Source organism: Archocentrus centrarchus, chromosome 12 (assembly GCF_007364275.1).
Source record: "Archocentrus centrarchus isolate MPI-CPG fArcCen1 chromosome 12, fArcCen1, whole genome shotgun sequence".
Taxonomy (NCBI): Eukaryota; Metazoa; Chordata; class Actinopteri; order Cichliformes; family Cichlidae; genus Archocentrus; species Archocentrus centrarchus.
This window is the reverse complement of record NC_044357.1, coordinates 3,881,849-3,906,714: the sequence shown is the minus strand read 5'-3', so window position 1 is coordinate 3,906,714 and position 24,866 is coordinate 3,881,849. Positions and strand designations below refer to the sequence as shown.

General features: G+C 40.7%; 2 protein-coding genes across 5 annotated transcripts; one reads left to right on the top strand and one right to left on the bottom strand.

Annotated features, from left to right (window-relative positions):
* The first annotated feature begins 1,368 nt into the window (after positions 1–1,368).
* srek1 (splicing regulatory glutamine/lysine-rich protein 1) lies at positions 1,369–11,914 on the top strand. Of its 4 annotated transcripts, XM_030742295.1 has the most exons (14): positions 1,369–1,603; positions 1,758–1,891; positions 2,616–3,119; positions 3,573–3,704; positions 4,068–4,183; positions 5,706–5,852; positions 6,168–6,346; positions 6,443–6,573; positions 6,663–6,768; positions 6,870–6,977; positions 7,326–7,397; positions 7,565–7,679; positions 9,280–9,479; positions 9,616–11,914. In XM_030742295.1, exons 4-13 carry the CDS (start codon positions 3,674–3,676, stop codon positions 9,439–9,441), a joined length of 1,167 nt encoding a protein of 388 aa, XP_030598155.1. In that variant the 5' UTR covers positions 1,369–1,603; positions 1,758–1,891; positions 2,616–3,119; positions 3,573–3,673; the 3' UTR covers positions 9,442–9,479; positions 9,616–11,914. The 4 variants fall into 4 exon arrangements, with proteins under 4 accessions (XP_030598155.1, XP_030598157.1, XP_030598156.1 ...); XM_030742297.1 differs by having other exon boundaries at positions 6,663–6,739; positions 6,907–6,977; positions 9,280–11,914; XM_030742296.1 differs by having other exon boundaries at positions 6,873–6,977; positions 9,280–11,914.
* Positions 11,915–12,150: 236 nt separating this feature from the next.
* LOC115789286 (interleukin-31 receptor subunit alpha) lies at positions 12,151–24,726 on the bottom strand. The gene is made up of 16 exons (XM_030742630.1): positions 24,546–24,726; positions 24,379–24,432; positions 22,127–22,183; positions 21,910–22,018; positions 21,650–21,807; positions 21,392–21,537; positions 17,780–17,921; positions 17,588–17,676; positions 16,665–16,872; positions 16,397–16,582; positions 15,014–15,145; positions 14,738–14,899; positions 13,784–13,927; positions 13,598–13,679; positions 13,417–13,498; positions 12,151–13,257 (listed from the first exon to the last, which is right to left on the bottom strand). The coding sequence occupies exons 1-16, from the start codon at positions 24,697–24,699 to the stop codon at positions 12,784–12,786; spliced, it is 2,379 nt and encodes a 792-aa protein (XP_030598490.1). The 5' UTR covers positions 24,700–24,726; the 3' UTR covers positions 12,151–12,783.
* Positions 24,727–24,866: the final 140 nt, after the last annotated feature.

The following is a 24,866-nucleotide window of genomic DNA, read 5'->3' as shown; positions in this document are numbered from 1 at the left end:
GAAGACAACGAGATTCTTTCCTTGGTTAAGAAAAGCCCCCTCACAACATCCAAGAACACTCGGGGAGGTAACCGTATCCTAGTCAAAGTGTGCATGAGACACCTTCATGAGTGGATGGATATGCGGGGGGTGCAAAGCACTGGTTACACTCAAAAACAAGAAGTTCAGATTAGACTTTGTCAGACAAGCATCTAGAAGAGCCTGCACGGTTTTGATTAACTTCAGGATTAACTTGTACCAGAATGATGGGAAGAGAAAAGTAAAGCAACAGCTCATGAGCCAGAGCATACCACGTCACCTCTCACACATATAGTGGAGAACAACACAAGAGTTTCTTGAGGCAATAGAGCATGCTCTTCAGTTACTGAAGACAAAACTGAAGGCAGAGACCCACAAACATGCAGCAACTGACAGTGGCTGCAGTAAAAGTCTAGCAGCTCATCTCAAGGGAGGAAACACAACATGTGGTGACATCCGGTTCTACGCTTCAATAGGTCCACTGGTGTATTAAAAACAATCCTTATATTTAAAATGATGCTAGTTTGTCTGCTTAATTTGGAGCCTCTGAAAATGGGGACAGTTTATGCAAAGCCCCACATCTTGATTTAAAACCTCCTGTGATGCCGTGCAGAGGCACAGCTACAGTAAATTTAATTTTCCAAACCCTTATGGACCTGACTGTACAGTACAAATATATTTGTGTGTATTCAGGCTGCATTAACTACATTAGCTGACAGGATGAAATACCTGTGACATTTAAAACTGAAATATCAAATTATACATGCACAATAACATAAACAACTGCTTTTAAATGCTTTTGTACAGCCATGGTTAGATTGATTATAAGATCTGGCTCCACTTATATATACCTACTTGCTGAAACATGCTTTGAGAGTTTGCTATTTTAAAGCGGTGATATGCAACTGAGCCGTGAGTGAATGTCATAATCTCGAGTTATCAAAATGGCCCATGAACTCCATTAAAGTCTTAACTGGTATTGTCAATAACCAAGTCATTATGATATGTACAGTGCTTGGTCCCAAACACTTTATTCCTATGGATGAATAATTGAGCAAATTTTTAATATTTGGAGATTTGTGTAGCTCACACAGCCTCATACCAGAAAACTGTGCTACTGTCACTTTTGAACAGTAATATTAAGTATTGTTTGAGTTAAAGTTTCTTGTTCCAGCCAGCAAGGCTTAATTTCACCATTATGCTAAATAAAGCTGTTAATTTATGGCAACGGAGGCCAGCACTAAAAGTTCATTTTTGGCCCAGACCGGTAATGTACTATACAATACACCAGGGGGAGCTAGCGGACCTCCTTGTTTACTGTCTACTCCTGTTAGGAATGAAGAGGAAGAAGGTGAACCCTGTCGCTCCTCCCTCCTGGATGCTCTGTATATTTAACACAGCGGGGTAACTGACAAATAAATATAATTTTACAAAAAACATATTCAGTAGTTTGCACAATGAGCGGGATACCGGGAACTGCCGTCGTCCAGGTCACCAACCTGTCCTCGGCGGTGAGCAGCGAGCAGATGCGCACTCTCTTCGGTTTCCTGGGAGACATCGAGGAGTTGCGGCTCTACCCACCCGAGTAAGAGCAACCTGCCTCGGCAGGGCTAGTTAAGCAACACTGCGGATTTGCGGCCTTGCCGCGGTCCTTATATTAAAACTAAAAAGTCACAGCTGATATGAAATTACTAACCCGCGTTTCCTCGCTTCCCCCCCCCCCCCCTTTTTGTTTACAGCAACGCCCCCCTGTCCTTTTCGTCCAAAGTGTGTTACATAAAGTACCGGGACCCTTCCAGTGTTGGTGTGGCGCAACATCTCACTAATACTGTGTTTATTGACAGAGCTTTGATTGTAGTGCCATGTGCGGAAGGTGAGTGCGGGCCTTTACGTTTGAAGAAACAAAAATGACAGTGTGAACTTTGTTAAGGCCTCCTTCCCTTCAATATAATTGTTTGTTGTTGTGGTTGAATTCTAGGTTATTTTATTATATTATTATTTTTATTATTATTATTATTATTATTATTATTATTATTATTATTATTATTAGTCCACATGAAAATTTGGAAAGTTGTGCCACTGGTTATTTTATTTATTTTATTTTATTTATTTTTGAGCAGTTTTTGTCACAGATATTTGACACAGGTTATGGGTTGTATCACATCAGTAAAAAAAATAAATAAAAAATAAAGCTAGCACCCAGCCAGGGTCGGTCTGTGTTTGGTGTCACAGGATGGTTTCCACACAGGCCATTAAAGCTATGTTGAATGTTTTTGAAGCTGAAACCTGACTGTAAACACTGGACTGCCTGCAACAAGTAGCTTGCATATTTTAAATACTGTTTCATGGAAATTACACAATAACTCACCCTTTTTTCTCTCTTCATTTTATCTATTGATTTATTTATTTTTCGGTGCTCCTTTTCATTAAATCCCGCTCGCTCTTTGGTGCCACTGTTGTTCCCTTGTGTACAGTCAAAATGATATCACCACTGACTTTGATGCTTTTTTTGTCCACGTGACTTGGTGCTGGATGGCTACTGAGTTTATTAATTTGGTTTTGTATGTTTTTTCTGTGTGATTATGTGTGCATATCAGATGACTAGAGTGGCCCAGCTGTTACACTACTACACTAGCCTGAGTCAGGCATTGTTTTCCAAGCCACTATCCCCGATCGGGCCAACGCAGCCTTCAAGGGGGGGATGTGACCAGGAGAATAGCCCGCTGAACCTTCCAAGATGGACACCTTGTCTCTTTTTATTTATTTATTTGATTGATTTTTCTTTTGGTTTGTTTCCTTTCATACTTTCCCATGTTGTCCACTCTCTACTGTCTCTATCCAGAAACTACAGTATTGCTTATCTCTAGCGTTGTGTTTTATATTTGTTATTTTGGTTTGTTGTTTTTGATTATTGTCCAACCCCCCCACCCCCCTCTCTCTTTCTGCTACAGCTGCAGCTTGTGTGTGATTGAGTTCTGTCCAGGTTGCTACGGCATACCGATGGGATGTGTGTCACACACGGGATGCTAGGAGGATCACTAACACTTAACTGTCTCGTCCACTACACCTCGTTGTAGTGAGGGGCTAGTCTTTGTGAAAAAGTGAGACTCAGCAATGAAAACTTTTATCTCATTGGAGCATAAAATTCTTCAAGCTATAAGTGCACTTCATCTGTACTCAAGTCTGTTGTAAAAGGCAGCATTTAGGGCTTTTTCCTCATATGCCAGCTCTACGCCTCTAATGTGATGTTTAGTATTTAGTAATAAGTCAAATGCATTAATGCTTTGTGACATTTTTTTGACATTTCCCCCTCTAACATTAGTAGGAAAGCTGTCATTTATGCTCAGTGCCATCAGCTATAATGTGATAAACTTGTAGCTGTTTTTTGTTAACTTCTCCAGCAAGGAAGCAAATTAGAATCCAGAGAGGAAAAACAAACAAACAAACAAACCTAATTCGTTGTTTTTTTTTTCATAGCTAAGTTTTGGCTAACCTTTCCTACAGCTCTTAAAATTGTTGTTCTTTTCTGTATCTGATGTTCTGTGTGCTATTAGTGATGCAGCCATTGGGGTTGTCTTGTGTTGCACACCTTTCCAACACTGCGAAACGATCGCCCCCTCCCCCCCCACGGAAAAGCGTCCATGCTTGATATCGTATGGTTCATGACCAATATGTTTCCAGTACAGGTGACCCATACATCAAAGTGTTGACTCATTCTCTGCATTGTTTTTTTTTTTTTCTTTTCTTTTTCTTTTTGAAAAGAGACCAAGGTCAAAAATCAGTGTTTTTTTGTTTTTGTTTTGAAAAAGTAAGGATTTTCATTGAAAATAATAATTCAGATTGATTCAGACTTTTTTTTTAATTTTTTTTTTTTTTTTTATGCTCGGTCTCCAGCATATCATGAGTAGACAGTAGAAGACTTGTAGGCTGTATGGGAAGTGTATGCTCTCTTTCTCTCTAGAATACAGTGGGCTAATTGTGCAGACATAGAGGAGACAAAGAGGAGAGTTCCTCTATTGCCTTCACTAATATCTGCTTTTGTCCTGCAGGGAAAATACCAGAAGAGGCCAAGGCTTTGTCACTTTTGGCACCTGTCACTCCGGTACCCAATCTGATTCCTGGTGGGGGATTGCTGCCAATTCCTACTCCAGCTCCACTTCAGAATGTAAGTGTGCCCACTGTTGAATTTCTTGGCTACCTGTTGTTATTCATAAGAGTAAACCATAATCTCGGGTTGCGCGGTTAACCAAATTTTAATCTCACTTACAATTTTGGCTCCCCGTGCGATTAAATGGTTGTTACTGACTGATACTGAAAATGTGTGCTTCACTATTAGAGCGTGAAGCCAAAGCAAATCAGACACTCCCTGAATCACTGCCTGATGGCGTGCCTGCACGTTCATGCTGTTCCCTGCACCATGCAGCTCGAAGTTTCCTGGATTAGTGTGGATGAAGACAGATGTACAGCGAAATTCTAATGTCTGGCAGAGATGAAGAGTTTGTCCCGCTTCTGCTGTTTAGAAATACTTCAGATTTAGCGCAAGTGATGTTAATCAAGAACAAATTAAATGCAAGGAGTGCTGTGGAGGTGTCTCTGCTGCAAAGTAACACAAGTAACTCAGCCGCCTGACAACACACCACAAACTGCAGGATAATGAATGCATGAAAGGCAAAAGAAAACAGTGCAGTAGTTACAAATGTAAAGTGCGTCTGTGCAGTGCGTCGGTGTAGCTAACAAAGACGCATTGAACTCACCAACATTCTAAACACGCTGAGTAGTGAAGGCTTCAAGAAAATGGTAAACATACTCAATCAAAGTTATGTTTTCCCCTCCTGCAATCATTTTCCCAAGTGGCAAAACCTGTGCTGTATGTTAGTGGTGGGCGGATCGATCCAAATATCGATAATATCGATACCAATGTTGGTATTGATATTGATCAATACCAGTGTAATGAGATCCATACTTGAGCTTCAGTTTCTCTCCTGTATGCAGTGCTGTGGTTTTATCAAAGATGCAAGCTGACTGTCTAAGTGCCGCTCCTGTCACAGCACAGAGCAGGCACACTTTGCTCCTCCCCTCCCTGCAGTGTTTTGACGTCATACCGTCACGTGACATGTAACACATTTTACTTGGGGGGGAAAAAAAGGAATTTGTCAGCTGTCTCAAACTCCTGGCCCGCGGGCCAGAAGTGGCCCACAAAGTGATGTCAAAAATATAAGACAATTTGGCCCTTTAAGTTACTTTGTTGATATTTTGTTTTCCCCTCCAATTAAGAGGAGTAAGCAAAATGTCAAAAAAGTAACTTAAAGGGCTGGAAGTAGGGGGCAGAGCCGGAAGCGTAAATGTTCTGTAACGTTGTGGAGTGATAATTTTGTACAGCTTGTTTATTTAAGAAAAAATCCAGAAAATTAGTGAATGAAGGGATATTTTTATTACATTTTTGTATTATACTTTCTGAACACTCTACCTGCAAAAGTGGTATCAGCATCAGCGATACTGGCCCTGTATTTACTTGGTATTGGATCGATACCAAATCTTGCAGTATCGCACACCACTACTGTATGCAATAAAAGCATTCTTTGTCACTAAAATCATTAAACAATTGTGATCTCAGTATTGATCAAAACAATCGTGTAGACCTGTCATAAGCTGTGTGGTTTTTTGTTTCTTTTGCTGTGCACCTGCAGCTGAACCTTCCCATAGTGAATCGGTTTTCAGCTGGTCTCGACCCCACAGCGCCAGTGCTCTCCCAGCCCCCCATCATTGGAAACGTGGATCCCTCAAAAATCGATGAGATCAGGAGGACAGTTTATGTCGGCAACTTGAACTCGCAGGTAACATCAAACACCAAATTTGTGCTTAATTCAAAGGTCATGTGACCACGTTATGTAGGCTGGTGGGACTATTATCAGCCGCTTGTTTGTTTCTGGGCTTGTATCATTTAAAAATAACATCAACCACATCTCGGAAGTGGGCACAGGAAAATGAGTTATGGGGGTTTAATCAGTGTCAGGTAAGAAACTTAAACTTAGTAAATCACATTTGAAAACAGTCCAATTAAACTGCTCCATTCTGGGTTAAGCAGAAAATCAGTGCTTTATATTTTATGCCTTTATTTCTCTGTAAGTGTAGTCTCTTTCTTTCCACAGACCACCACTGCAGAGCAGCTGCTGGAATTTTTTAAACAGGTGGGAGATGTGAAGTTTGTCCGAATGGCCGGAGACGAGACCCAGCCAACACGTTTTGCCTTTGTAGAGTTTGTTGAGCAGGAGTCCGTCGCCAGAGCCCTCACCTTAAACGGAGTCATGTTTGGAGACAGACCGCTGAAGTATGTATGAAGTCAGAAGGTCATTCTTCAAACAGTCAGGAAATGTGGTGAAACTTGAGCATCTTTCAAGAGTTGGCTGATCGTTTTGTCTTTCAGGGTTAATCATTCCAATAACGCTATAGTAAAACCCCCCGAGATGACGCCACAGGCTGCTGCTAAAGAGTTAGAAAATGTGATGAAGAGGGTGCGTGAAGCCCAGTCTACCATTGCTGCTGCCATTGAACCTGGTATGACCTTTAGACTTCCCGCGTGAAGATTTGATTAAAACAGCTGAAATAACGCTGCATTCTGAGACTGCTGCTTGTTCCTCTAACAGAAACAAAGAAGCGTTCCTCCAGTCAGTCTCAACGGTCACGACGGTCCCATTCACGCTCCCGTTCACACTCAAAAGCACACAGAAAAAGGTCCCATTCAAAACACAGGTGACCGACTAGTACTCCTGTTTCTTGTTAACCATTTTAATGTGAGGGCATTGGGTTGTGATGCTCTTCGGTTGTTGACACTCTTTCCCTTCCGTTTGGAGCAGAACGTCACAGAGGTTGTGGCCCGGCAGCGATTCCCACAGTTCCCGAAGCAGCCACAGGAGACGCTCTCGTTCCAGAGACAAGAGACGCAGTCGGAGTCGCTCGAGGTATGCAGGACAAGACTGGCTCGTCTTAAATGCCATAAATGTCCAAGTGATCTCTTTAACTTTCAGAGTGTAATTACATGTGTCAGTAGGCTGTGGCTTGCTGCAGCATATATATATATATATATATATATAATCTGATCAACTGTAATAAAACCTGTGATTCTTGCCTTTGGCAGTAGAGGGCAGCAGATTCTTAATCTTCATGTCTTCCTTAATGTGGCTGCTGTTATCTGGTATTGAGGTGCTAAAAATGATGTTGACAGATTACTAAAAAAAGGTGTTGTTTGTGACACTTTTTTTTCCTGTAAATGCCTCGTGGCCTTAATTAAGTTAATGTGTTGCTGTCAGGGTACACAAGCGGAGGAGTAAGGATCGGTCCAAAAGCCCTCGAAGGAAAGCCAGATCACCTTCACCAAAAAGGTAAATCCATCCACCGCACGCTGCCAATCTGTTCACTTTTTATAGCCAAGTTTTTGTTTTGTTTTTTCCCCCGTTATATAATTGAATAATTGCTTGGTAACTTTCAGCAATTTAGTGTCTTGAAGGTTGGTTCTTAGTGTAGATTTGCTTCCACTGGCTTCTTTTAGAAGTAAAAGAGAGAAGAAGAGGGAGCGCAGCAGGGACAGAAGGGACCGCTCCACATCCAGGAAGAGGAGCCGCAAAGACGAGGACAGGATGAGGAGCAAAACCAAGCCAGTGAAGGTAAGCTAGCTTATTCTTCAGTCACAAACTTAACAAAAAATGATAAATTAAAAGTAACAGCTGATTGCTCTCTATGATTAACTGATTGGGGTAAATCAGGGTCATTTCTAGTCCTTAAAGCCTTAATGACTCAAATCTACATTTACTAATAAAAGGCATTTAAGAAGGATGTTATTTTTGCAATATTGTTAGTGCTTTCTAATAATACCACCAGCATGCACTAGCTTCCATCTTTATTGCATTTGATATATATGGCAGCGGTCTTTCGATGCCTGGTTTAGTTTTCAGTGCGCTTCGGTTTGCAGATCACTTTGTGAAAGTCCCATTCTGACTAGTTTCTACCTCAAAAATTGTCGTGCGCTCTATGTTACTCACACTAACACAAACTAAAGTTTCCATCTCTCCCCAACCTGAGTAGCACACCACACGACTGTCCTACTTCTGAAGTTTACTGCAAAGATCCCACAAATGATATCCAAGAGATAAAGGGTGATTTAGATTTTTTACACTTGATCCTTTCTTTCGATAAGTCAGAACATTTGTTAGTTGTTTGTAACAGCCAAACAAAAGTCCTCCTCAGAAACCACCGTAATTTTTGCAAGATTGTCAGCGATGAGTTGCAGTTTCTGCAGTTCTGTCACATGCTTTGGTTCACAGCTTGTTTTTTTTCACATGATACTGCAATCGAAATCTGTTTCTTAGAGGTGAACACTGTTGACTTGGTTAAATGAAGCAGATGTAAATAATGGCACATTTGTCATTGTTGGCGTTGCAGTGTTGCAACACCAATGGACCAAAAACACTATTAAAGTCCCTCACAACATTTTCTTTGTTGTGAGGGATTTGCAGAAGTATTGATGCCGACAGTGCCGTCTTTGCCTCCTCCGGTCGACACACAACGTCACACAGCACATGCAGACCAGCAGGCACGCAGCCCTTGATGTTCACAACACTAAACAGCACTTTAGGAAACAGAAGTCAGTAAAGCTCCCGTTTCAACAAAATTCAAGTAGTGAATAGTTATCTTGAATCTTAACCTGCCCGACTGTTAGCCATTACCCAACAGCCACAAACCCAGCCTCAGCGGGTCACAAGCTAGTCTACTCCTAGTGCTGGTGTTAGTCTCAGGCCAAGATATTTGGAAGGGAAGCACATCCTGCAGGAAGCACATCCTGCAGAAAATCTTTGCCAAATCAAACATGCAGGTCGACCTGCTGTGGCAGCACATGCAGCAAAGTCACCAGAAGCACAGCACTGCCTCAAACAACCTAAAACATTGTCTCTTAGGCGAAAGAAGACAAAAAAAGAGAACATATTTGTCAGTTATGCTAATATATATTTTTTTGAAATTCTAGCATCATGACAACTCTAATCCAAATACACATTTAAAGATTTAGGAGAACAATGACTGATTACATTTCTTGAGCTCCATAAGATGATTGTGACAGTTTGATCCTTCAGACAGTGAAAATGTGCCTGCAAATTGCCGCTTATGGTATTATGGAGTGCTTCTCCGCCCACCAGGCAGTTGGCGCCCGAGCCTTTTCATCTTGGCAAGTTTTTACTTGTCAGCTTTGATTGTTCGTTGTTGTCGTTTCAGGCACAAATGAGTTATGACAGAGAAGAAAAGGAAGAAAGCGACAGAGAAGACTCAGCCACACCGAGCGAGGACATGACGTCATCACCCTGTGCCCAGCACAACGGCAGCTACAAGACTAACCACGAGGAGGAAGTGTCTGTGGGTGCAGACGGCACCAAGTGACTACAGCGACACCGTGGGCACTAATCCTGTTCATCCAGGTATCACATTGCCCGTTGTGTGTGTGTATATATACATACAGAAACACTGAACAGCCTCTTATGTGTTTTTGTTTTTTTCCCCTTTTTCCTCATTATCATGCCCTGACTGACGGCACACACGGGTCCTCTAAATCAGCCTAATCTCACTATCAAACCTTAAGGGCAAGTGAGTGCTCAGCATCGCAGAGAAGGGCCACCTTTTCTGCTTAGCAGTGCAGTAACATCAGTCTCAGTGCCATGACCCACATTTTCCCAGCAAAGCATTGCATTGAAACAATGTGATCCTTATTCACATCACCTGTCAGTGTTTTATTTATTTATTTATTTTGTTTTATTTTATGCCGTGGCTGATCAGCTTATGCAGGCCTGAGCCGACTGCAGGGACTCCTGAGCGTGCCACAAGAAAGTCTCAGGAAAGACAGTCGCATTCCAGACAGGCGTCCTACAGGAAGAATAGAGGTCACACTCATTGATCCATTCAATTAAAAGCTGGATTGTAGTTATGAACTTCAAAGCTCAGCACTTCAAAAAATTCAATTTATTTTCCTCTGGTTGAAATACAAATATGCAGTAACAGTCTGCAACAGGAGTAAAATGTTGGTATCTTGAAATTGCTGGGCGTTTCTTAATGAGATCATAGTTTGGCCTTTACATGCCTGTCCTGTGTGAGAGCCAGAGGAAAAGCAGGGTTCCCAACCATGAGGAGCAAAGGGCTTGATCCAACTAAGGAACTGAAGGTTATGCTCCTAAACTGGAGACTAGTTAATTACATTAGGCCTACCCTAAAGCCTCTAATCATGATTTACACACTTTACACTTTATTCCTAACTCAGTAGAAACATGAATGGAAGGAGAACATGAGCAGCTTCATGCATAAAGGAGCGGGGCAGGGTGGGGTATTGGAGCGTTGTTTGAGTGAGACACACGTTGCCTAACAGAACTGTGTGTGTGTGTGTGTCTCAAGAGGCCGGAGTGCTCACCTCCCCTCTGTGCTCGAGTTCTTGTTGGGTGTAACGAATTATTTTGCTGCGCTGGCTGTGGTCACGCCATTGCTGACAGCAACTTCCCATATTTTGTTTGCTTTTTTACTAAGTGAAGTAGCGTCATGTTACACAAAATCCCTTCAGTAAACCGTTTTGCATATGAGAGGAATAATCCATTTAAAAACAACATTTGTGCTGATGCTGAAATGCTCATTTGCCCGCTTTTTGTGTGGGTGAACAAAAATTTGGACATCAGTGAAGTGCCCTTCAAGTCCCTGTTTCATACCATATTTCTTCATCTGGGAACGGTTGTGTCCTGCAAAATGCATTTTAATTTCATGACTTGAAGTTCTGTAATTGCGAGCTTGGAGAACGGTATTATGTTATTGCTATGAATAATGTGAATCTAATTTGGTCAACATGAATGCATTATTTTAATTCCTGATTTTTGGTTCTTGGCTGTACATCATGTAGTTGCTTTTTTTTTTTTTATTAACATTTCTGGTTAGTGGTTGCAACAAGGTCACAAAATATGTTCTGCTAATATTGTAATACTGTGTGAGGCAACATATTATTTACTGTTTTCTACTGTATATAAGACACAAGCCTATACTGTAAAATGCTGGTGGTGTGCAAAATGTCTATCAGCTCGCGTTACTGGATAAAGTGGGATGATTAAAGTTCTCAGCAGCAGTCTGGAAGAGGCTGAGCAGGAAATGTCACAGGTCCACAAATTGCATGCAAGCACAGAAGGGCCAAAAGTGCCTAAACTAAGATGTTCTAATAAAATATGGAGACTTGTTAGGATGTTGAAAACTGAGATGTTATATTAAAGTATTGTCAGCTGTCTACATTGATTAATTATAGATTGCTAATAATTAAATAGACATAGTTCTCTTTTAAATGTTTTTCATTTTTACTGTTTCAGTTTGTTTTTGTCAAAGAATGTTTGCAAACTGGACCCAGATTAAGATCTATGTGACTTTGTGTGTGTGTTTGTTTTTTGAAAGTGTTTTTAAAAGGAGACTTTATGGCTGTTTGCTGCCAAATTCCTCTCATGTGGATTTTTACAAACCTGATTTTATCATTGCTTTTATTTTGTTGTCCTGTGTTCTGCCTTTTTTTTTTTTTTTTTTTTTTTTTTTAATCTACAAAAGGCTTCAGTTTGAAGTGGTCATCTTATGATAAAATGTAGTTTAAAAAAAAATAGCATTTCAGTATGTGAAGAGTTTTATTTTTATAAACATGTATCCACTTCCTATGCTATATAATGTATAAACATGTTTGATGGTTAGGTCCAGGAGGAACTGGGTGCTTGATGGTGCATTTGGGACTCCGTGTAAGAGTTTGGTACCACTGTTTTTGAAGAGCTTTCATGTATAATCCTCTTCAGTTTGAATCTAAGAGTACATCCCTTTCCAAAAACACTCAATAAAGAGATTTTTCATTGAATAATTTAGCTTCATTTTTGATGCCTTGGCTGTGTGTTAACTGTGGTGCACCTCAAGGCCTCGATATGGGCCCAGTTACATTATTCACCTATAGTTTGAGAGAATGGTAAATCATACATCTGACAAAACTAAACTGTGTATACTGTATTTTGAAATCTCTGATAATTGAAGAGTGACTGACTAAAGTGAACAGCTTTACTTCATTCATTTGTGTGTTAACATAAAAAAGGCACAAAATTTGCTAGACACTCTGGCTCCCCGAAGGGTGCAAGGCAAGCATCTTTATTTCCAGTTAAAACTAATATGCAAACATGATAAAATTCCTATAAGCCACAGTCATAGCTTGCATTTATTGTGGTTTACTAAATGTCAGCATGCTACGTCAGCATGTCTAACAAAGCATTTCAACTAACACCTCATGGCTCCAGATTACTTATTGTTTATGCTGTGTGCAAAAGCATAAGGGCTGACCGTAAGAAATTATAGACAGTCAGATGAGACTGCTGCATTGCAGGTTTCACAATACTCTTCATTAAGGGAGCAACCACCATTTTCACGCTGACAATGAACAGCCTTAAAAAAAACAGATTCCAAATCAGTTTAACAGAAACCTCTTTAGCCATTTCACAACAGTTCTGAACACTTGGTGGCAGTGGTTTGCAAAGAGGGGAGTTTTTCAGTCATGTTTGCATCTTGGTGTAGATAAATTGAAGAATTCCATAAAAAAGAAATGAGTCCCACCTGACAAGTGAGGTGACTTGATTTTGTTCTATACTTCAAAAAGTGCTTTATACTGTGGTTCTTATTTCATCTTTAAGACTGAGTCGTTCATGTAGTGATCTTTACTCTTCATGCTCCGCCATTTGACTTTTATAATAAAATTGTGGACAAGTGGTCGCTGTCCGAGACTGGACTGGTGCTAAATTGTCTTACATAGTCCAGTCCTGGTCTAGGATTGAGCACAGTGAAGTCTGTGTCCTCTGGTTCGCTTTCCATGTCTTGGATAACAGCTGTACTGCCCTGTGGCATCACCTGCTGAAGCATTTCCATTGTGGTATAGCCACTTGGAAAGGCAAAAGGAAAACTCTGTCGGTCTGTCTGCTGGGTTTCCAGCTGTCTGTCTGTAGTAATGTCAGAAGAGAGATCTCCAGCTGCGTCGCCCGTCTCTCTTTGGATCCAGTTAGAAGTCATTTCTGGTGAATCTCTCTCGTTGTCCAGGCCACAAAGAAGCGGTAATATTGATGGCAATATGTTAGCGGGGGGAACAGCTTCCTTCTCAACTATGTGGAGACTTTTTGTATCCCATTCTTCCACCTTCAGAGTATTGATTGCCTCGAGGAGTTCCTGAGTGACAAATAACACACTAATATATTTAATTTTATACAACATAGTTTACCTGGTGCAGTAGAATATAGCAGTAGCCTATAATAAGTTTCAGGCTCACAGCTTGAGGTTTCCGCAACATTAATACTGTGTGTGCACTTCATAACAGATGACACCTACCAGTTCACAGGGCCTGTTTATTTTCTGCATTGCATTGCTGATTCCAGGATTAGGTATGCTTGGCCACAGGACAACCTTTGCTCTAGACAGCATTAAAAGAAAAGTGAGTGTCCATGTAAAGCTTGTGCATACTGCTACCCATGGCTAAAACATGTTCCAGTTACTGATTGTCAGATTCTACCTTTTTATTATTGGTGGTCCACATAGCAGGAGAATGACCATAACTGCAGAGACTGTGATAATACCACTGAGATGAAAACTTCCTGTTCCAGGGAACGGGGGGGCAGAACAAAGAATTTCATGAAATTATAAGTATTAGAAATTCAATCTTATGCACCGCTGGTGGTTGGGAAATAACTGAACTGACCTTCGTGATGTGTTTTAAAGATGCTTGATGCGCTTCGTACTCCTGCTCCTGCAGAGGTAAAACCTGACATCTGGACTTGGTATGCTGTGCTGCTTTTGAGATCCTCCAGTTTATAGCTGTCAAGCTCTGGATCCACTGTAATATCTGCAATGAAAATGACATATTTTCCCTTTCAAATTACAAACACAACTCAGACATATCTGCCGAAAGTTGAAACAACATCACAAATAATATATATTTTTAAAATGTATTTTAAAATGATAGTGTCATTAAAAAAAACAAAAAACAAAACAAACTATACCCAAAAAGCATGTTTCAGTTGAGACAAACATGCAGCATTGGTGCATGATGTTTCCGAGGACTGGGAGTGTGTTTGTGTTGTTGTACCTACCATCAGCAAATCTTTTTACTGCACTATCAATGACTTATTCTAAACTAGGATGGCGAAAGTGGGAAACGTGAATTTTTAAACTGCTTTCATTTCATATAAAACTCACAAACCAGAAGCATACTAGCATTGGCATTATGAGCATGGTAGGTAGCATGGCGCTTCCTCTTAAATGATTCTTGAGCATTTCAGTGGGGGTGGGGGGGCTACTTTTTTAAACACCTTTCACACCCATGTTTGCAGCTCCTAACTAAGGCTTTTAAAAGAAACTACACCAGTGGGCTGTAGAATCATCCTGGGGTTGTTCAGCCCACCTTGACAAACTGGTCCCACCCAGAAAGTTAATTAGGTTCAGATTCACAGCTGCGTTTCTGTATCAAAAAAAATTCAGTGTGGCTACAGTGTTCATTAACTTCTAGAAACTGAGAGGAAATCCACTGAGAATCACCATGTGCTGCAGGCCAACCAATGGATGTGAAGCCAGTGCTATTATTATGCTCAACTAAATTTAGCACTTTTGTAAGCGTGTGGGCTTATAAGCTCATGAATAAGTGGATGTGTCTCACTCTTCTCAGTATCTGTCCCCATGTGGTAGTACTCAGCGTAGTGGATCGTGTAACCCAGCAGGAAACCCCTGGTGTCTTCCTCTGGGATGGGTGACCACTGCAGCACCATTGAATTCTGTGTCACATTGTAGCTGCTGATGTTTGCGGGCGCACTCACAGGAGCTTTAAGAACACAACGAGAAAACAGTTTTCAAGAGGTCCGAGTGTTTTGTTGGTGGCTTTGTAATGCATGTGTTTCTGTGCGTTGTGGGAACGTTAGAGGGGCCTGGGCCTTACGTCCTTCTGTTAAATAAAATTGGGTGCTCCCATAGGTGCGTTCGCTGTTGTTGATATGCTTCATGTTGCAGGTGTCCTTGTTCGGTCGCACGTGCAGGCTGATTGTGTATCTCTTATGAGGCTTCAAAGGTTCTGTGTGTTTGAGATATCAAATGAATTATGATGGATCGCTCAAAGAAAACTAAATATATTTAATCACATTTCTTCTTGTTATGTATCTACTTATGCTGTCCCCCACTAAATGCAGATAAAATGACAGATTGTTATTTTTTGGTTAAATCAGCTGGACTCCAACAAACATATCTGCTAAGTTCATGCTAAGCAACAGAGCAGCTCAAACTGAAACACAAATTTCTTGGGTGGTTTGAGAATCACAGACTCTTGAAGGTACCAGCAGCACAACTTGTCAGTAAAAGCAGCCACAGCCCTCACTCCACTACCCAGTAAATGGATGCATTATAAAAAGACCAATAAAAAAAATCACCCACCTATAGTGGTGCAGGAGGAAACTACTTGCTGATGGACATAGTTGGCCATCTTAACATGAGGGGGTTTGTGGGGAGTGATTTGCTTTTGAAGGCAGCCTCAAGTGGCCATAAGAAGAACTGCAAGTTGGGTACTTCCACAAAATTTTGCTGCTTAGGTTGAAAAAAAGTCAGTGGCTTAAAAACAAGCAGTAATAACCTCCAGTGAGCCACTTGTGTTTGGCTCCAGAGGTTAGTCAGGTGTATAGACCTCTGTGTTACCAGGTTTGGTTTTAATAGCTAATTTAACCACCACACAAACTGTGCAGGGAGGTACAAGACTGTGTACTCCTGCTCCCGGTCCCAAGCCTGGATGATAGGGACTGTTGGGTCAAGACGGGCATCCGGTTTAAAATCTTTGCCAAATCAAATATGCGGATCATCAAGTGTGAGATTTTCATCCTGGCTCAGTTGAGGCCCGGATTAACAACAACCACCAGCAACAATGCAAAGACAAAAGTGGAGCAAAAGGGAGAAGGCGTGTTCAGAGTGGGACGGGGTGAGGTGGGGGCAGGTGATCTGGTGCAGCAACGCATAAGGAGAAGCAGGCATCTATACCCAATACATCAATAAATTAATGAAAGATTGTGACAGCCCATTTACTAATGCAGAAGCTTTAAATGGAGTCCACAGATCAATGGATAAGTAATGATTTATACACATGCTTGAAACATATGGGCCATAGTTTGCACACAGTCAACTTTAGCAGAATCCAGATTCGTTCCCAAGTTTTATCCAGAGTGTTTTCCTTACAACATGCAGTGAGTTACACCCTCCAATAACAAAGTCCTGCATTCTGAAGCAAAAACTGGCTCTGAAATCTTGCTAAAAGAAGGAATTTGTCAGAATAGCTACACACCTGCTAAAGAAGAGAAGGTCTTATTTTTGGAGCCTTTCAGGTAAAAGGACACATACGCCGCTTTATTCCTCTCCTCCCTCCACTCCGCAGAATAGCACACATATTTTTTGATGAGGTCATTGTTCCAATAGATAGTGAAGGACATTTTGTTGTGGACTTTAACCCTCAGCCCCCCATCTTCCAAACCTGTGGATGTATACGTTTGTTCAGATATGTGGTGAAAACTATGTCTTTAAGAGCGATACAAGGATTAAAAATGAGTTCTGACTCTGCACGTCTTCACGCTGTGGTATTGTCCGGCTCACAGCTGGAGAGATGCTAGTGTTGCTGAAAGAGCTGATGTTCACACGATAAGCTGAATAGGAGAGAATCAGCATGATCTGAGGCTGGGTGGTGTACATCCGCTCGTGTGGGTCCTCTCCTGACTCTTTGCCAATGGTCACAATGTAGCCATCGTGCAGCTCTTTGGTAGAAGACTTGCATACAAGAATAGTTTATTTTATTATCATAAGCAGCAGCTACTTCATTAGCTACACCTTGGTAATATACGACTGGTCCCCCTTTTACCTTCCAAACTACAGTAAATTTTTTGTGGCTTAGATTCAATAATTTGCTGGAAACATTCCTCAGAGATTTTGGTCCATACGGACATGTCGGCTACACATCCGTGATGAGAATCTTTTATTCCACCACATCCCAAAGGTGCTCTATTGGACTGAGATCTAGTGACTGTGGGGGCTGTTTGAGCACACTGAACTCATGAGATAATTTGAGCTTTGTGACATGGCGCGTCATGTACACTGTGGTCATAGAGGGATGGACATGGTCAGCAAAAATATTCAGGTTGGCAGGTTTTACTAAGGAGCCCAAAGTGTGCTAAGAAAATCTCCCCCATGCTATTACACCACCATCCAGAACTGTTGATGCAAAGCAGGATGAATCCATGCCTTCATGTTGTTTACGGCAAATTCCCTACTGTCCCTCCATTTGTCCAATCTTCTGGTGAGCCCGTGAGAATTGCAGACTCAGTTTCCAACTGCACTGAGTTGCTGCCGTGTGATTGGCTGATTAGATATTTAGGCTAACGAACAGTTGAGCGGGTGTATCTAATGAAGTGGCTGCTGAGTATATTTCACATTCAGCTTTTTCTGTAATAACACATTTTGAGAAGATGCTTTGAACAAAGATTACCTTCCAGGTTATCGAAATAAGGCGAGAACCCCTCTTATCTGCAATGTCGGTTTCACTAAGGTCGATGATGACAGGCTGTGACATCAGTTCTGAAAGAGGAAGCTATATTTTTATACTTCTAACGTAAAACATCTTCTATGCAGTCAACTATCTAGTTTAAAGTAGAAAATGAAGTAGAAAACAAGTACTGACCTGATGGGACAATGAATGGTTCACTCCATGGGCACTGTGTACATCTATTATTGATGACACAGTGTATCTGTACAATGTAGACCACTGAGGAGTTTAAATTCTCCACTCTGCATGCAGTTCCATTTTGGGACTCCACGGCTGGCTGCGAATGGCACAGAAATCAGTGATCGTGTGAGGGAGGTACCCAAAACGTTATCAGTATGCTCTTTATTTAACCGGCTGCTTCTTGCTGCTTTTTCCAGCAGAACAAATTGGTTCAGAGCAAGAAAACAGACAAAGTCACTGAGAGCTGCATCAAAATTATTCAGAAAGGGTTCAAAACTAAAGTTTGGAAAAACAAGCGCTCAGTGGTTACCACTAATTTAGATACTTTTGACAAAGGTGGGCAGTTGGCGTCAGTTGGTAAGCGCTGACTCATTTCATATAGATCTTTACGTAGATTGAGCTTTCCTTGATTGGTGGATTACTTTTGAGGTGTTGAGCAAACAGTTGTCTCTCTCAGATAAACGTGTCTGTCTATCAGAGTCCCTGCCTGTCCTGTACAGGAGACGCAAACAGCAGCTCATATTGCAGTTTCAAGGCAAATCGCAGCTGTTTCAGATGTTATTGACATTTCAGAGCTGCTTTTTTATGCCTCCTTTAATCACTCGCATACAGTGTACTCATGGAAAACAGACAACGGTACAAAGACCCTGACAGTAACTATCAGGAAGTACTTTCTGTGTGTGTGATTTTCAAAATTAAAAAAACAACAAGAAGTAGATACAGGATATGAATATATTATTTTGCTGTTCGATTTTCAGTATCCTAAAAAATATTTAAAAAATTCAAAATACAAGCCCCCAGGTAGATGCAGGAACATAATGTAGTGATTTACACATTTGCCCAACATGTGAACGATCCCCGGTGCGAGACGAGGAAGAGACACAGATCCCTGGGAGGGCTGTGTCAGGAATGGCATCAGGAGTAAGAGTCGGTGCCAAATCAAATACAGTGATTCCTTTTCAATAAAGGAGCAGCCAAAAGAAGCTTTTGTTTTAGGACAATATGGGGAAGAACGCAGCTGTTAAAGTAGTCATAGGAATTAAACAAAATGCTTTTGTTTTTCAAAATAAAAGCATTCATATAGTTATTAGATGTTATCAAGATGGGTTAACTATGAAATTTTCAGTATAAAAGCACCTATTTAGTTATAGAAAGTTATCTATCTATCTATCTATCTATCTATCTATCTATCTATCTATCTATCTATCTATCTATCTATCTATCTATCTATCTATCTATCTATCTATCTATCTATCTATCTATCTATCTATCTATCTATCTATCTATCTATCTATCTATCTATCTATCTATCTATCTATCAACTTTATACTCAAGTGAAAGTGAAAAGTACAGGCTCTGAAATGTACTCTGAGTAAGAAAGTATAACGCAGCTCTTTGGAGGATGTTTCCACCAGCTATTTTTGTCTAAAACTAACTGAACCTTGTGCTTTATTAACATAAGATAATATTATTACATGAGAATAGAATCTTTATTTCAGTCTAACTTCTTGACCGCTATTTGTGTGTTTTTACACAACAGAATGAAACAAGATGTAACCTAATATTTTACGAGCTATTGTGCCTCACTTCCATCTCCTACACTGACACTATTGTTTATAAAGTATGCAGTTGGTATAAGAGTGGATTTCAGTGAATGAATCTAAGCATCGTCAGTTTAAATTCAAATTTGTGCCTTTTGATTTAACCTAACTGTGACCACAAAAACCCCAGCAACTGTCAACACCGAACTTTACTGTAAATGAACCACAGTAGGACAAGCCGGCCTGTTTATCCTGCACTAAACTGCAGTATTTTCATGCAGCCTTCATGCAAAACAAAATTAGTATACCTCAGTTTGTTTTGAAGGATGTTTCACAGTATGAAAAACATAACTTTACATCATACACAGATCCAGTATCTGGTTTAAGAATTATGTCATGCAAGCTTTACATTTCCAGATTATCAGATGTCGCTGAGCAGTCCTCACAGTTAAATCTAACCTCTCTTCTTTCTCTACTTTCTCCATCTCTGAGTGAACTTCATATCTCATTATGAGAAATGCAGCAGCTATACATTTAACTAACACACACACACACACTGTGTGAAAACTGCACACAGTTTGTGCATTTGCTGATATTTGTTGAGCTGTTGGAATTTATGCTCGCTCCTCTTCAGTAGCACTAACTAGATGCTAAATAGATGCTACTGCACTCGTTGCCCACTTTTCAGCACTATGTGATATATATAATACATAAATTATATGGTTTTTTTACCCCTTTAATGTCTTTGTGTGCGATAAGCTCTGGTGATAGACACACCAATCAGATTCTTTTGTGTTACTGTTCCCTCCATTTAGGCTCAAATTGCTTTGAAGTTAGAAGGCAGTGATGGGAAATCAAAACTTCCCTCAAATGTCTAAAATACTACTTAAGTACAGTAATGAAGTATTTGTACTTCATTATTTCCCACCTCTATTTGTAGCACGAGGTGATACCTGGACCCTACAGAGGTTGCACAGGTAGTCCAACTCCTCCAGGATGGCACATCAATATGTGGCACTGCCAGAAAGTTTGCTGTGTCTCTCAGCACAGTCTCAAGAGCATGGAGGAATTTCCAGGTAACAGGCAGTTACTCTAGGAGAGCTGGACAGGGACGTAGAAAGTCCTTAACCCATCAGTAGGACCGGTATCTGTTCCTTTGAGCAAGGAGGAACAGGATGAGCACTGCCAGAGCTACAAAATGAGCTCCAGTAGGCCACTGGCATGAATGTCTCTGACCAAACTATCAGAAACAGACTTCATGAAGGTGGCCTGAGGGCATGTCATCCTCTAGTGGGCCCTGTGCTCACTGCCCGGCACCGTGGAGCCTGATTGGCATTTGCCACAGAATACCAGGATTGGCAGGTCCACCACTGGTGCCCTGTGCTTTTTACAGACGAGAGCAGGTTCACCCTGAGCACATGTGACAGACATGAAAAGATCTGGAGAATCTGTGGAGAATGTTATGCTGCCTGTAACATAATTCGACATGACTGGTTTGGTGGTGGGTCAGTGATGGTCTGGGAGGCATATCCATGGAGGGACGCACAGACCTCTACAGGCTAGGCACTCTGACTGCCATTGGGTATCAGGATGAAATCCTTGGACCACTACATTGGCTGACTTGTGGCAAGTGCTGGTTTAAGAATGGGACGCCATCCCACAACAGTGTGTGACCAAGCTGGTGACCAGCAAGAGGAGGAGGTGTCAGGCTGTTGTGGCTGTGGATGGCTCTTCCGCATGCTGCTGAGGCCCCTATTTAGTAAATGAATTGATTGATAAACTGCCAATTTGTCTTGTTTCTTCAGACTTTAATCATCTAATTCAATAAACGACACCAAACAAGAATAAGAATAAGCTGTTCGGCAGAGAAGATTTGACAAGTTTTTCATGGGCTTTTTACATTTGCATTTTTCTTAAAAATGTGGCACCATTTAAAGGGAAATAAACAGGCTTATACACACACACACACACACAGAGAGAGAAAGAGAGAGAGAGATATAGAGTATAGAGTATATAGTATACAGACCTCGTTCCATTGGAGGCTTCCCAGTGCTTTATATCTCACAGAGTAAGACTTAACATACTTTTCATCATACTGAGGCCAGATTACATTCATATCTAGTTTGCCAGAGTGGCGTCTGATTGTCACATTATTTGGGGGTCCACATCGCTCTGAAACAGTAATAAAAGTAATACAAAAAAAAATCTTCAGTATTTAAAAATGTATTCTTCAAAACAGAGAGAAAAACAAAGAACAGCTGCTTAAAAATTTGTAGGGACTTACCCAAGTTCATTGGACAACCTTCAAAAACTGCTTTGGTGCAATTTTTTGACTCAGTGTTTTCAAATACCTGAACGGTAACGTTGTATTTACTAAAGATTGAGCTCCAGAGAGAGAGTCCGGTGACGTTATTATAAACATTGCAACGGTTTTTTGCGATTCTAGAAGGAGAAACAGCATGTTTATTACAAATAAGCATGTTTTCAGGTTTTTGTGTAAATGTGTAAGGTAAAAAGAAAAAAAAAACCCACAAAACTACTTACTGTTGTATGACAAATGTATGCATCTTTTTGGATGTGTGTTTTCCAGGTTTCCACACACATGTAAATTCTGATGTATGTTTCTTAAAACAGTCCAAATCATGGACTCCATCTGTAACACAGGCAGCACACAGTAATCATTAATGAACAATGAACATTTTCATGTTTATAATCTGATTTCAGAGATCAGCTCAGGACGACTCACGCATGTTGTCTTTACCTGGGTGAAGTTGACAGTGCCCATATTTGGAAGAAATGCTGTTTGACTTGCATTTCTCTGCAGACGTATGTGAAAAGAGATCACAAAACATTAAATACATCATCAAATAGTACATGCCATTTTTCACTCACGCTGGATAAATGTTTTTTTTTTTTTTTTTAAATTTTGTGATTGGAGATGTTCTTAATAATACTAATTTTTTTTACAGGAAAATTTCATTGAGACTAGTCACAAAAAACAAAAACTATTTATTGGGGATCATTTGAAGAATCAAGGGTAGTACTGCATAATATCACCAACTATTTACAGTTGTGGTAAAAAGGAAGTATACCCTGTGTTGAGTCTAAGACTTCACATATCAGAATATAATGAAACACTTTCTAGTGGTTATTTATTTAATCAAAACAAAGGTAAAATGCAGAAGCAGTGTGTGAAAAACTAAGTAAAGCTCGTGATTATGGCTTACTGTATGACTCTATCAGTCTGCATAGGAATTTTGACCCACTTTTCTTTACAGGGTTACTTCGGTTCACTGAGGTTTGTGGGTTTAAGGGCAACTTAAACCCACAAACCTGCATTTTAATCAGGTTGAGGTATGGACTAGCTGTTTGCTCTGTGAATCATTTTAAGTAAAGTATTAGCTGTCAGATAGCTGGCCTCACATTTGACTACTAGAATCCTTTGATATACAGCGGAGTTCATGATCAGCTAAATGACTGCAAGGCGCCCAGGTCTTCACCCCTACACTGCCATGAGATCTTCCATCCAAACGTGATGCTGCGCATTGTGGCCCAACATCTCCACTTTGGTCGTGTCTGTCCAAAGCACATTGTTCCAGAAATCTTGTGATTTGTTCAGATGTTATTTTAGAAACCTAAGCTGTCTGCCACGATCTTTTTAGAGATAAGAGGCTTTCTCCTGGCAACCCTTCCAAACAAGTCACACTTGTTCAGTCTTTTTCCAGTTGTGCTGTCATGAACTTTAACATTTAACATGCTAGCTGTGACCTGTAGAGTCTGTAGAGTCTGAGCTGTAGCTCTTGGGGTTTTTTTTCAGTTTCTCTGAGAATTGCACGTTCTGATCTTGGTGTGAATTTACTGGGACGTCCTCCCAGCTGCCAGCTGTCATGAGTGTTTTCCACTTGTGAATAATCATTCTCACTGTAGAAAGATGAGCGGCGACAATTGCTTCTCTCTTTTTTATTAAATAAATAATGAAACGGTGTAATATGTCATGCTTTGTTGCTCATCTGCAGTTGTATTTATTTCAGTTTAAGACCTGAGAGTTATACTATGAGGGAGGTTCAACACAGCCAGGTTTTCTTTGCGTTAGCTGGTTTGACAAAATGTAAAACTCCAGTCAGAGATCATTAGTTGATCGCTGGGTGCGCTCTCTGTGCTGCTGTGTTTCTGATGTGGCGGCTGCACATTAGAGCTCGGACGCTTTAAACTGGATCCATTTAAACATTAAAGGTTAATGTCCCACAGCCTAATAAAGGAGACATGGGAATCACTTTAATTGTTGGCAGATCAAAGTGAAATTAATTTTATTGATTGGATAGGTATTCTGACTGTTTTTCTAGTCTGTGTCAAAGAAGCTGTAATTCTCGCGGTGTAAAAGAGCCGATGCAGCAGAATCGAATCAAGCATTTACAACTTTTCTGCATCACAACCTAAATATGCAAATTCCAGCGAGATTGCAGCATTTGCACTGCTGTAACTTCACAGTTCGGTTTCATGCCTGATGTTTGTAAAGTACGGCTTAACAAATTGCACATATAAATTGTATTCACCCAGCAGTGACCCTACATTACTGTTAAAACATGTTGCAAATGAAATAATTACTATAACCTGATCCCCACCAGGTTACAGCAGGACTGCAGGACATAATAAAAGCTTAGAGCTGACAGAGGGTGTACCTTCATTTTACCATGTAATTCCTCTGATACAGGCAGAATATGTAGTTCACAGGTAAACAGAGCCAAACATACTGCTGTTCCTCTCTGTAGCAATTACGGTGGCGTAAAACATATTTCTAAGTTATCATTTCATAGATGAAGTAAACTAACTGCTGCTGTGGTCCCTGATCTCTTTATCTTATATGTCAAATGCTGCAACACAACACAACACAACACAACACAACACAACACAGCAGTACGCAACAAACTGTACTACACACGGCACTAATCAACATTTAAATCCTAACACAATGAATAAGTTGAAATGTTGTGATAAACAGAAACACGAGCCTACCTGGAGCTGCTTCAGTGTGCAAGGAGAGCGTCGCATAGTAGACAAGGATCAGACCTTGAATGTGAACAATATTAATAGATTATTTTCTTAGCTCCAAAAAGAGTGAGGTGTGCCAAAATGGGTAGTTTGCCATGTAGAAAGAGAAAATGTATTTTCTAGACACTTACCAAAGGTGATATAATATGAATGACTTGCACATGAAGAACATTTTAAGAGTGAGAAAGTCAGAAATCCATGTCCAAACATTTCGCCCGGGTCCGCCTGAAAGACTGAAAGGAAAACAAGGGACTTTGTAATCTCACGCCAACAGTCTTCTGCCATTCACAAGCATGATTCACACAGTAGCTGCTCTCTTGAGAGTGTGTCAGAAGGAAATATTTTCAGGGAGTTTTTACGCTCAGCGCGCGGAGGGGCGGGGACTAATTTTGACACAGTTCACGAGACTCATAGACTGACAAGAAACGGCAGGTTGCCTGAAGTTTACAGAA

Bases quoted from the DNA above. Each gene is read 5' to 3' on its own strand.
- LOC115789286 (XM_030742630.1), bottom strand. From the start codon at position 24,699: ATGGCAGAAGACTGTTGGCGTGAGATTACAAAGTCCCTTGTTTTCCTT. The intron at 17,922-21,391 runs GTCTGTATACTA...TGCCATTCGCAG, and splicing joins GAAGCCTCCAATGGAACGAG to CCAGCCGTGGAGTCCCAAAA. The intron at 16,873-17,587 runs GTAATCTTTGTT...CTTGTATGCAAG, and splicing joins TTATTTCGATAACCTGGAAG to TCTTCTACCAAAGAGCTGCA.
- srek1 (XM_030742295.1), top strand. From the start codon at position 3,674: ATGGTTCATGACCAATATGTTTCCAGTACAG. The intron at 3,705-4,067 runs GTGACCCATACA...TTTGTCCTGCAG, and splicing joins CCAATATGTTTCCAGTACAG to GGAAAATACCAGAAGAGGCC. The intron at 5,853-6,167 runs GTAACATCAAAC...TTCTTTCCACAG, and splicing joins TCGGCAACTTGAACTCGCAG to ACCACCACTGCAGAGCAGCT.